Here is a 12759-nt window from a genome sequence, read left to right on the forward strand (position 1 = left end):
CTAAAGTTGTTTCGCCGAAAAATGTCGTTTGGTAGAAAGGTACATACTGGCGAAAATGTCGTTCGGCCGAACAGTTCCTTTGGCTGAAAAAGTCCGTTGGCAGAATAGCTCAATTGGCCGAAATGGTCGTTTGATAGAAAGGGCCATTTGGCCGGAACGGACATCTTGCCTAAGCTGTCGGAGTGTTTTGCAGAAAGGTCATTTCGACTAAATGATCTATTCGGCAAAACGAAATTTTCGGCCGAACGATTATTTCGACCAAACGGCAGTTTCAGTCTACAGGGTTGCTAGGTTAAACAACTTTGTTGGCAAAATTACATTTTCGGTCAAACCACTTTCGACCCAACAACCGTTTCGGACAAACGTTTACATAATTCCGCCAAATGGCCTACAGTGTTATTCGGCCAAGCGACATCCGAACAAATGGTTTTTCGATCGAACGACAGTAAGGGTCATTTGGCCAAAAGGTACAATAAATCATTAGATTCATCTGGCCGAAAATGTCATTTAACGAAATGGATATACGATCGAAAAAGTCGTTTGGCCAAATAGGTCATCTGACCGAAAATACCGTTTGCCGAAAAGGTGGTTTGGTCGAAAAGGTCATTTGGCCGAAATGGCCGTCTAGCTGAAAGGCCATTGAGTCGTGTCAAACGACCATTACGACCAAACGGCATTTTCGGCCTATTGACTCATTCGGCCAAACGACAATTTCGGCCAACAACCTGTTAGAGACAACGATTTTTTTCGGCCGATTGTCGCTTTGGCCAAATGAAATTTTTGGTCAACCGTTCACCATGTATAACCGTTTTGCACGAAATGTATTTCCGTCGAATGATTTTCGGCCAAACGACCCTTTCCAATTTTTTAGTAATTTTTTGAAGATGGTGTATTCGGCTGTGCAGTGTAGAACTCTGTCAGAATGATGATTTTATGTTCGTCTCGTTTTTGTTTTTGGTAGTTGATACACGTGTTATGTTTTTCGTTTTATTTTGTTAATTTTGTTAATGTTTTAGTAATTATTTTTTGCACTTTCACTAATCGGAGTAAATCGCTGGCTGAAGAATTTTCAAAAAATTTCCCATGATCAAATCGAAAAATGACCCGTAGAATGTCTAAAGAAATTCGTTCAAAATTACGAAAAATAAAACAGCTTTTCGTAAAAAAATAAAAATAAAAAAAAATTCTATACACGCTGAAGAATCTTGTACGATTGAAACAACTGTTTCGTTTGTTGCATCAAACAACGATCATATTTTCGATAAAGTAGTTTGGCAGAAATTTCGTAAGTAAAAACAACCATGATTTTTGGGCAAAAGGGGAATCTTTTTTGGTAGTCTGTGGTGAGAAACATATTTCACTTACATTTTTCGCTAGAGCAGGCTTGAAAAATAAACGAAAATGTACCTACTTGATGAAATTCTTTTTTCATTTCATCATTCTTACCGCGAAAATTTTCAGTATGCGTTTTAAAAAAATAAGGACTGCAATGGGATTCGAACCTGGAACATCAACAAAAATAGCACTGGGTTGTGCACACTTTAGCCATTCCTCCACGTTGACTGCTTATTGGGAAATTTTCCGTGAAAACTCCGCAGCATCTCGTAAAAATTTCGAAGATTTTTCCATAAAAAATTATTAAACAGAAATTCGGAAAAACTTTCCGTGGATATTTTGAACATTCCCTATAGAAATTTTGATTTCCTTTGAAAATTCTAAAGAATTCTCGAAACTTCAAAATAGTTTCCGTGAAAAATTCGAAAATAATTTCCGAACGAATATTTTGGAAAAACTTTGTAAATTTTGTGGGGAAATACCTTAGACTTTACCCGTGAAATTCTAAAGATTCTTCCGTTAAAATCTTGAAAAAAAGAAAAAAAAAATAAATATGAACGTTATAAAAAATTGCCACGCCGATTCACGCCGCCGCCGCTGGCTAAAATGACTTTCGGCGTAACGCCGAAAACGCCGCCGCCGCCGCCCAAAATTCTGTCAAACGCCACCGCCGACGTTTTTTGGACCGGCGCTCACCTTTACTTGAACCATCTTAAGAACCCGGCCCCTGGCCTCAAAAACCTCTGCATATAAATTTTTACGCCGATCGGTTCAGTAGTTTCCTAGTCTATAAGGTTTAGATAGACAAAAATTCATTTTTATGTATATAGATTTTCAGTTTTTACTTTTCTTCTTCCACTTCCCGCTCTTCACTTCTATTTTTTCAATCCTTGCTTTTTACTTCTTCCTTCTAGTTTTCACTTTTTTCTCTTCACCTTTCATTATCAATTTTCACTTTTTACCTTTTATCTTTCTCTTTCGTAAACAAGGGGTGCTTGGTGGCCTTGTGTCACTGCTTCTGCCTCATAAGCAGGAGATTAAGGGTTTGATCCCTGGCCCTTTCCAATTTCCTATTAGATAATTTCGTTAATCATATAACTCAATCTCTTTGCAAATCAAATTCTCATTGCTAGCAAGTATGATTCTAAATATAGAATTGTTATAAAAAGCTGCCTGTTACTTAGTAGCAGTAAATAAAATGATTGGTATTCATTTGTACCCGCATACGAATGCTATATACGGTCGCTATGCTCGTGCAGGCCTCATACAAGTAAGAATGTGTGAGGTTAATGTGCGGGTAGCGATGGTGTGGTAGACGTGTGCGTCGTATTAGAATCAATAGCATTCAAATTCTAATTGTAAAAAAATGAATCCATTAGAATTCACTTTAATACTTTCTCATTACTCTAGTACTTCTAATTCTCATTCATATATTCCTATCCCATAGATCGCATCACTTACCAAAGTGAATCCAGATAATATATCCCTTCATACTAACACAATATCCTATCCTAAGACTATCGTAGAGATGCAGAGGTATACTCGGTCTCTAGTAGCAACGAGAGTTGAACTAATAATCCTTCCTTCCCGTAAGGACGTGGCCGGCGCCGTAATTGACTTAGTAAAATGCATTGAATTTCCGAAATTTGCACATTGAGAATGATAGCTAAACCCAAGCTCCATTCAATTGGTTCCTGTGCAATTTCGCAAGTTCTAATCAATCACGGAGTAGCAACTTCTGAATTGTGTACAGTTATCCTGCTCATGCTCATGCTCATCTTTCTCTTTCGTAAACCTTTTATTTCTCACCTTTCAACTTATACTTATCACATTTTTATTTTCACTTTTCGCTTTCCACATTTTTACCTTTCATTTTGCGCTATATTTTTCACTCTCTCTTCTAACGTATCGCTACTCTTCTCTTGTTTTACATTTTTCACATTAAAAATTTTACTTTTCATTATTCGCTTTCCACTTTTCCATTTTTACTCCTCATTTTCAACATATTGCTCATAGCTATTTTATTTACTTTTTATTGAACACTTCTGGCTTGGCATTTCTCATTTTGCTATTCTTACGTTTTACTTTTCACTTTGGCTTTTTTCTACTTTTCATTTAACAACTTGCACTTCTCTTTTTCATCTTTCACTTCTCACTTGTCATTATACTCTTTTCACTATTTATTTTTTCATTTCTTAATTTTTGCCTTTCTCGTACAACAAAGTTGTACCGAAAAGCTATACGATTACTTAACATGCGATCTATTCCCCTAAAGTGCTTTTTTGATCTTTCTAATGTGATTTTTTCAATAAATTCAATAAATGCACGAGAAAGGCAACATCGCCGATAGATGGATTAATCTGATTAATTTTTTATTTTTTTACTTTTCAATTCATGCTTTTCACTTTTACTATTTGCTTTTCGCTTCTCGCTTTTTAATTCGTACATCTCATTACTTACCTTTCAACTTTAATTTTTCACATTTTAATTTCAACCTTTTGCTTTTCACTTTTTACTTAGAATTTTTCTTCTCTTATTTTGCGCTTTATTTTTCTCTTTTCACTTCTAACATTTAGCTACTCTTCTTGTTTTTAATTATTACCTTTCACATTTCACTTCTTATTGCTAACTTTCCGCTTTCCGCTTCTTATTTTTCAATTTCCGAACACGCACCAATTGTTTACTCACTCGGCCGCGCGAACTATCTGCTTACTGAGCAGAAACACTACAAAACAGGCACTGACGGCCGCGCAATGCAGAACACAATATTTCGGTCACTCGCGCGATCGTTCTGTTGTCCGAAACAAGAGCCAACACGCATTGAACTCTTATTACTTTTGACGTTTCATTTTTTACTGAAAATAAGAAAAGTAGTGAATGATAATTGAAATCTCTGACTTATATTTTTTTTTTTGCATCTCACACAATGAAAGGGAAATTTATTTTTCAATTATTCGGCCGAAAGGCATTCGGTCAAATATCCCTTTCGATCAAATAGTATTCAGCCGTACGGCGTCAAGTCGCTTCGCTGAACGGGTTGTTCTAGCAAAAAGTTGAAAAATGAGAGGTGAGCATGGCGACATGTGAAGTGATATTTGAGAAATGAGTCGTTTCTCATTTCACAAAAGAAATAAGGAATAAGAAGTCAGGCATGAGCAGTGTGAAGTAAAAAGTGCGATGTGAAAAGTGTGAAATGAGGAGTAGGATGTGAGTACTGGAAGTGAGAAGAAGGATTGTACAGAGAGGTTTTTTTCTTTTCTAAAAGAGCCTTTTTTCGGTACTGAAATTTAGAATCAAGCGAGTAGCCAAAAAGTGGGAAAGTAGAAATATGAAATAAGTAGTGAATAACAAGAAGTGAGAAGTAAAGGATGAGAAGCGAGAAGGAGCAATGGAATTAAAAAGTAAGAAATTAACCTTTTTTCCCTTCTCCCGTAGCTATTTTTTTTATTCTTTCCTTTTTCTACCTTCTTTCTTGATCCTTGTTTTTATTGTTCGTTTCTCTTCCTTTTGTTTTTCTTTATTACCTGTTTTTTTCTATTCTTCTTTCTAGTTTCTTCGTTCTTCTTTATTCTTATTTTTTCTTTTATTTTACCTGATCCATTCTTCATTTTACTTGAAAAATAATTATTCAATCATCATCTCACTTTGAACAGTTCACGTCTTACTTCTAGTTACTCACCTCTACATCTATTCTCTATTCAATTCTCACTAATCACTTCGAACATTTCACGGAACTTCGGGCTCATTCAATAGCCGCTAAGTTGCGACAGCCGACGAAGGTGCTTCGAAGCTTAGTTTATTAAAAGCACCAGTCTAGCGTAGTGGGTCGTGGGTTCGAGTCCCGTCGAAGGAAAGTGGTGGAAAGTAGCTATTGATTCTCACTTCTTATTACTCATATCTCAATTCGCGCTTCTCCTTTTTTATTATACGTGCAATAAAACACAAATTTAAATTATTTAGACCAAACGACATCCGGCCAAATGATCCAAAATCTTTTTAATTAAGTGAATATAGAAGTTTTGAGAAGAAGAATAGGACAGTTACCTTATCAAGCCTACTATAAATAGCGAAAAAATAGTTCGAATTCCTTTTCGGATGCAAGTTGTTGCAAATCGGACAATGCTAAGCAATAAAATGTATGTCCTTTATTTATTTACTCATATCCTATCTATTTATTTATATATTTTAATTCATCAAGTTGAGTATATTGGTATGCAATACTTAGGGGTTTCCAAGCCTTCTATCAAAAGTTCGGTTTTGAAATGTTTCTATAAAAGCCTTTACGTAACCAAGTACAATAAAGGCAAATAAATGAATAATCAATCGCATGTATTTATTTATTTCATTTTTTTTTTATTTCAGAGAACATAAAAAATAACCTATTACTAAACTATTCACCTTTTTTTTGGAAATTTCATATTCATCAATATGCTTCTACTTCGATTTTTGCCTTTCTCGTACAACTAAGTTGTACCGAAAGGCTATCATTTCACTCCAAAATCGAACTTTTGATAGAAGTCCCGGAGACCCATAGTGTTATATACCATTCGACTCAGCTCGATGAGCTGAACAAATGTCTGTCTGTCCGTGTGTGCGTGTGTGTGTATGTATGTGTGTGCGTGTGTGTGTGCACAAAATGCCATAAAAAACATTAGCCAAATTTTCACATAGAAACTCTTAACCGATTTTCTTACAACAAGTTGCATCCGACAGACACTAAAAGGCTGTTGATCATTATTGAATTTCATAATAATTGCTAATTGCAAAAAATAGATAATATTAAAATAGTGATGAGACATAGTCACATAGAACAATAATGTGTTATGAAAAATGCCTTGCATCTATGAATATTTTATCCGTGGCTTCCCATTAAGAGTTTCATCGTACTATAAAGATGCTCGTGTTGCACGCATTTAGGCGTAAGTATGCTCTTCGTTCAGTTTCATAGTACTATGAAATTGTCCGAAAGTCAAAATTCGAACATAGGAAATTCGAGAAACTTTTGGCAGTGCCATCTGTCGTCTACTAGTGTAAATTTTCTATCATAACATTAGACGATGTAACTGTTTTGCCTTTCTTGTACATCATCGAGGTGTAAGCGTAAAGGCTACATTTATTATCTTTTGCGCGAGAAAGGCGCCATCACCGCTAGGTGGATTAATCTGGGTTTTTTTTGGCAATTTTCGGAATTAATTCATTGAAAACTTCTAGCTTTCAACTTTGTGTTTTTATTTTAGTCAATTTTTGAGAGCGATCATCTTTTGTAATCCATTCATTATAGGGTAACGGTACCAATAGTGGAGGTATTAGTAGATCCACAAAAGAAAATATTTTTTAAAAATTGATAATTATGGAAAATTTACTGCTTTAATATCTTAGTCAATAGATAAACTAATAAACTTGCTAACAAAAATTAGATAGATGTCATTTAACATCAACAATTACCAAATATTGCTTGCACCACTATGGGTACACTGTTCCTTTAGTGGCGGTAAAAATTAATTTTGGTTCCTATAGTGGTGCTATCCATTGATTTCTTATGAGACTCGCCACTATTGGTACAGTTGCACCACTATAGGTGCAAGGGAACATTACAATTTTGTTAAGAAAAATCATTGTTTTCAATAGTTTTGCAAGCGAAATCTTAGGATTAGTAGCATTTAACATGATATTTAAAGCACGACGCATCAACTGAAACCATCGTAAAGTGTATAATTATGATAAATCTCATTAAAACCCCACTACCTCCACTATTGGTGCTACCTCCACTAAGGGTACGGTTACCCTAACCTGATTTGAAATTTTCAAAATTTGAGTAATTGTGTACTACTCGAAGTAGTAATTACGATTAGATGAGATTTTTTTTCAAGCTAACAACGATTAGTAGACGTGTAGTAAGCAAACTAACTTATGCTCGGTTGAATTTCGACACTTGTGAAATCATCAAATAATTAAAATACAGAAAAATTCTGTCTTTTATCTACCTCAACTCAAGTGGGGCAACTATTGGGCGCCTAATGGTGAAATGGAATGGTGGATTTCTATTGACTTTTGAAATGGTATGACAAACTTGCAATTGGCTCCAGATGTAGCGTCATATGTCCGTTGTAGTAAAGCAAATATAATTATAATCAAATATCAGTACACAGGAGTCACTTTCTGTAATGCAAAATTTTCTTCCAATTTGTTTAAGCTGTAGAAATTGATTTTGATCCATAATTTTGCATTTTTCCTACTCTATAATAAATTATTGCAAATGTTGATGTGACGGCGTTCTAACGGATGCGATAACGTGTTGCAAACATCCCTGTTGATTGGCGTTAGCTAGTCGAGTAATCGACTTTCAAGGCTATTCGGTCTATCAGCCTGGTGCCATAATAATGGAATTCCTAGTTAAGATTGGATCTCGCAATGCTGACGAAAGTACTCTGTAATTATACTCAATTGATTTGATTCAATTATCACCAAAGTGGTAACATGTTTGACCTTTGTTTGTAGCGTCTGATTACAATAAGTTCACCAGGTGGACCGTAGTATCAATGTCTCGTTGAATGTGTCATCCAATTGACTTGACCGTAATAATAATGCATATTACGTTTCTTTTTTTTCTTGCAGGCACTAAATGATCTCTGCGAAGGACAGGGCTGGGGAATCGAGGTATTATGCGGTCACATCGGTGCAGTCACGGTGAACATTCCCTACGAGGCCCCGCTGGCAAAGGACAGCTCGATCGAAGTGACCAACCTATCCATCAGCCTCCGCCCGAAAGCCCGGGTCACCGATGGCACGTCAATGTTCGAGTCGATGTGGTCATCGATGTCCAGCTCGATGCAACTGGCACAGGAGTGCCTGCAGCGGGAAAGTGGATGCGCCGAGTCTCCCTCGGCCGCCCCAACTAGCACAATCGAAGGGCTGGAGAAGTTTGCACAAATCATCGACAACGGTGAGTGGCGGCAACATTGTGCAGTGCAATGTTATTGTTTTCGCTTCGTCCCACAAGAAACGAAACGCGCAATAATATTGCCTTGGTTCAGAATTGTGTATAAATAAAGCAAATGTCGCAGCAATAGCATGCGGACATCGGCTGACTAACTGGTGAATGGTGATGGTAGAAATAAAATCCCACTGACCTAATTTCTAACAAGCGGGAGACGGTTCGCTATCAGCTGTGTAGGAGGAGGGAAAGTTTGCACTCCTAAGGCAAACAAACACTGATATCGATGTGTTACGGCAACGTTTGAAAAGTGTTGCAGACCAATAATGAATTAATTGTACTCTATTATGCTTCTTCGTTGCAGTGTTGAACCGAATAAAGGCCCGCTTGGTCAACACGGAATTACGACTGGAATACCTGCCACCGGACAGTGACTGCGGGGTTGCGCTAATAGTCAAAATTAAGAGGTAAGAACCATGTGATCACGACGAATTACTTGAAAATTCCAGAATCGCGATAAGGAGCTCAGACACGCACCCAAATCCCCGACCATCGACAGCTCACCTTGTCGTATGAATTGCGAACTGACCTATTTCCATTTTTTGCGCACGGGCAACATTCGCCATTCGGCGTCGAGGCCAGTGCCTCCTCGCGGCGGTACCGGTGTGTAGGTAAGCCGGAGCTTGCGAATTTTGTTTTCACTTTCATTTTCGCACTAAAGCCGCGCATAGTAATTGGCGCGATATCGCTAAAACAGCTGTTCGGCTCCGTGTTGGAATAGGAATGGTTTACGCCGTTAGCGGCTGACTGTGCTGGTGGTGGTCAACGGCGAATTCATCCGATTTGCGAACCACCCAACTCGCTATCAAAATTAATTCCAGGAAATGTGCTGCTTGTATTGCTTTGATATACTTCGACTTTGGTTTTTGTGCTGGGAATGAAATTCTTACGCATAATGTACCCCTTGGATTGAATTTGAACATTCATTTCAGTCCCATGAGTTTGATATCCAACTAAAGCTATCAGTACACTGTTTGCCGTAATGACAAATATTTTTGATGTCAGCCTGATATTAATGTCGATTTCTAATCGGTTTGATAGATGGATAAACTTGACAAATACTTGTCATTATTACACACAGTGAGTGTGAACTGCGGGATTAACACTTCATTGGTTCTGCTTCGTTTGTAAAGTGCCAGGTGTCTCAAAGCTGCTAGGTATTGAAGAGCTAATATGCGACGTTTGTTTCTGTCCATGTGTTGACCAGATTACAGCGGTAGGTTCATTCGTTTAACAATTTGACGACCGTCGCGTTTTTGCACTCAAGCGTTTGCTAGTGCTGGCTAAGCTTTCCATACGGAACCCAGTGGTGAAGACGCATTATGTGGATTTCCTTAAGGAAATATGAAGTTCCATGAACTCCAGTTGGGTGGGTCCCCAGTTAACCTTGGGGCCTTGCGAGCAAAGGCGTAGGATTGCCAGTTCGGAGATGGCGAGTTCGATTCTCGGTTCGGTCTAGGATGCTTTCGGGTGGAAACCGGGCAAAGACAATGGCGGGCATAGAAAAGAGCTTTTAATTAATAATTGAGGAAATGCTAATAGAATACTAATAGTTGAAAAACAGGCCAAGTTCCAGTTGGGATGTAGCCATAGAATAAAAAGTGTGTAATAATTAAATAGCTCGATGAAAATGTATCTATTGGCTTTCGGCCAGCAGGGAACAAGGTTTCCAAGTTTTTCAATACGACGTGTATTAAAAACTTTCAGTAGTTATATACTGAGCAGTTTTTGACTCTATTTGCCTAATACCTGCAATTAAGGATGTTAACGATCATTCAGTAATTTGCGTTCGATCATTTAGTAGTTTGTCAATAACACATTCCAGAAGCTGAATTTCAAAATATGTTGTATGGTGGACTTCTAGTGCGAAGGTTTTTCTACAACTCTCCCTAATGGTTCGTTGTTTGAATTACACTAGTAATGGAGTTATAGCTATAGTTTCAGTAACTTAGACTAAATGATAACAAAATTCCAATCATTTAGTTTAAGTTACTGCAACTAGCGCTCTAACTCCGTTATTAGTTGATTTCTAATAACGAACCATTAGCCAAAGTTGCAGGGATAATTCGTTTCTAAGTTCGGTTGATTAAAGATATATCTAATAGGATTTATCGTCACTATCGCTATCCGGCATAAGCTTATCTAGCCTAATTCGCAGTTTACGTCAATCGAACTTCCTGTATAATAAATTTCATTAATTTTGTTTGAATTCAACTTCGACTTTTTCTTTTTGCATTTAGACATACCGGGATAATGGGAATTTCTGAATTAATTTAATCATTTATGTTCTACAAAAAAACTACGTTGGACTCTTTCACGTCATGGCTGTGCGGAGGAAACAAACTTAGAAATATAAACCCGAGCAAAATCCAAAAAAACTCACAACCAAACTATCATTTTAACTGCACCTCCCGCACTAAGAGTTACTAGTTGATTATAATTAGGAAACTTAGAATTAACTTGTTCATAGCTAGGCAGAGCAATAAATTGTAGAATATAAATTTGTTGAATTCTTCTGTGCACAATCTTCAGTCACTTGTTACTTCATGATCATCTGTAGGTAACGTTCGTTCGTCGTTCGTAGCAGAAATCCTATTGTTGTGATGCGGGGTCCGAGAGTACGTTCCATGACATTAGCTGATCGATTAGTTGTCTTTTCCACTTACGTTGACACGCTGACCGAGAGGTCGTTACAGTACAGTACAGTATTTGACCAGTAAAATTCATATCAAAATTAAAACAACATTGATTATGTATATTTTTACCGAAATTTTCTACATTTAGGGGGAAACATCGGAGGTAATCACATTTAGTGTAACTTAAACAATGTCCAAAAGATATTACTGCAACAAAATTCATTTGTTATTTTAACATCTAATCGGTCAAATTTATTACAAATTTTGTTACAATATTTTTCTGAAATAAACTTTCCTTGTTCTAATTTTGTTATGCATTCTTAATCGGGTAATAGTTTTGGTTTGGAAACTGCTTACGATTGTCGCTCATTTTCTGATGGTATATCATTTTGAATGAAATTAGGTTCTGGAACATCTTGTGTTCATACGAGTTGCCTTGGACCTACTTTGACTTGCTAGTTGAGAATCGCTGTGTCAATTTTCACCTCGTTTGTTGGCCGAATTATGTATTAAATGTTGAAGATTGACCAAACAGAAAGTAGCTCTTGCTCGGCTTCATCTTGTCTAGTGTGCTGTACTGCTGGCATTGGAGATTGAAGACCCAACATGTCAACCAGGATGCCCAGTGGTGTTGTTGTTACTTCACTGGAACTAAGCTTGAGCAAATTGAAGTGTGAGCTGATGAGCGTCTTCTGCCAATTGTAATCGTCCAAAAGAGCATTGGGGTTGGCTCGACCAAATGGTCTCGATGGTTACGCCTGAATCGATTGAATTGCTCTTTCTGATGTTAATAAGGAAAAAAAATAGTGGCTCGAATGGTCGTGATGGAAAAAATCGAGAACTATCATCATGTTACGATCAAGCATCAGCTGCAAGGACTGGTTTTGAAAACCTGGAAGATGTTCGGAGGTGTTGAATGCCGTTTTTATGCACTGTTGTATCATCATATTAAGGACATATTTTTCTCCCAGCCTAGATTTGTTTTGGACCCGTTGGAGTTTGAGCTTTGAGGTGATGAGAGGATAATTTTCTTGTAGACAGAAAGCTTATTTTTCAGGGACAATGTTGAGAGCGGGTTAGACCTGTGCGCTGATCTACTTTAAGCCGGCGGCGGCGCGAGCGCAATTTTCTAATGGCGGCGGCGCCTCGGATCAGCGCGGTTCCAAATTATCGTTCGTCGGTGGGTGGGTGCTTGACGAAAAATGCTTTCGTTAAATATTTGCTTTTCTCGTGCCCTAATCGAAATAAGTATATTTTATATGGTAGGTACATACGCTGTAAAGTACTTCAGGAATATCATGAGAATCACCTAAGGTTCCTTTAAAATTCTTTCAAACTTTCTTCAGGAATTTCTTAACGGTCTCCTTCAGTGATTTCAGAAGAAATTCTTCATGAATTTTTTAATAGTTCATCCAGGAGGGTGTGAAATTCCTAGTGAGAAGACTAACAAAAAATCTGAACTATGGCTTCCTTAGTTTAGCGGCTACAAAGCTATAATCGTGTTAGTTTTATGACACATTAGAGGGTCTTGTTTTCCGGACTATAAAAAATCCCGGGATCCAGGATTACATTTTTCGTTATCCCGGGATCCCGGGATAAAAATAAAAATACTTGCAAATTTCAATTTCATATATTTATTACATTTTTAGGAATGGTAAAATTATGTATCAATTCAATTTACTAACGAATCGTCACTTGTCTACTCGCTTGCAATACGGTTTAAAAAATGTTAAGGCGTTGATGCTTGAATCCGACAATGAAGACTTCTTATTAGTTATTTTAAAATAAGAATCA

At 37.2% G+C, this 12759-nt stretch overlaps 1 protein-coding gene across 3 annotated transcripts in view; it reads left to right on the top strand.

Moving 5' to 3' along the window:
• Positions 1–12759, top strand: part of LOC134204666 (autophagy-related protein 2 homolog A) — a 143040-nt gene that overhangs the window by 90554 nt on the left and 39727 nt on the right. For all 3 annotated transcript variants that reach the window (XM_062679448.1, XM_062679456.1, XM_062679445.1), the window contains 2 exons: positions 7951–8278; positions 8634–8736. In XM_062679448.1, coding sequence (XP_062535432.1) covers positions 7951–8278; positions 8634–8736 — 431 coding nt within the window. The remainder of the gene's footprint in view (positions 1–7950; positions 8279–8633; positions 8737–12759) is intronic.

Source organism: Armigeres subalbatus, chromosome 1 (assembly GCF_024139115.2).
Source record: "Armigeres subalbatus isolate Guangzhou_Male chromosome 1, GZ_Asu_2, whole genome shotgun sequence".
NCBI lineage: Eukaryota > Metazoa > Arthropoda > Insecta > Diptera > Culicidae > Armigeres > Armigeres subalbatus.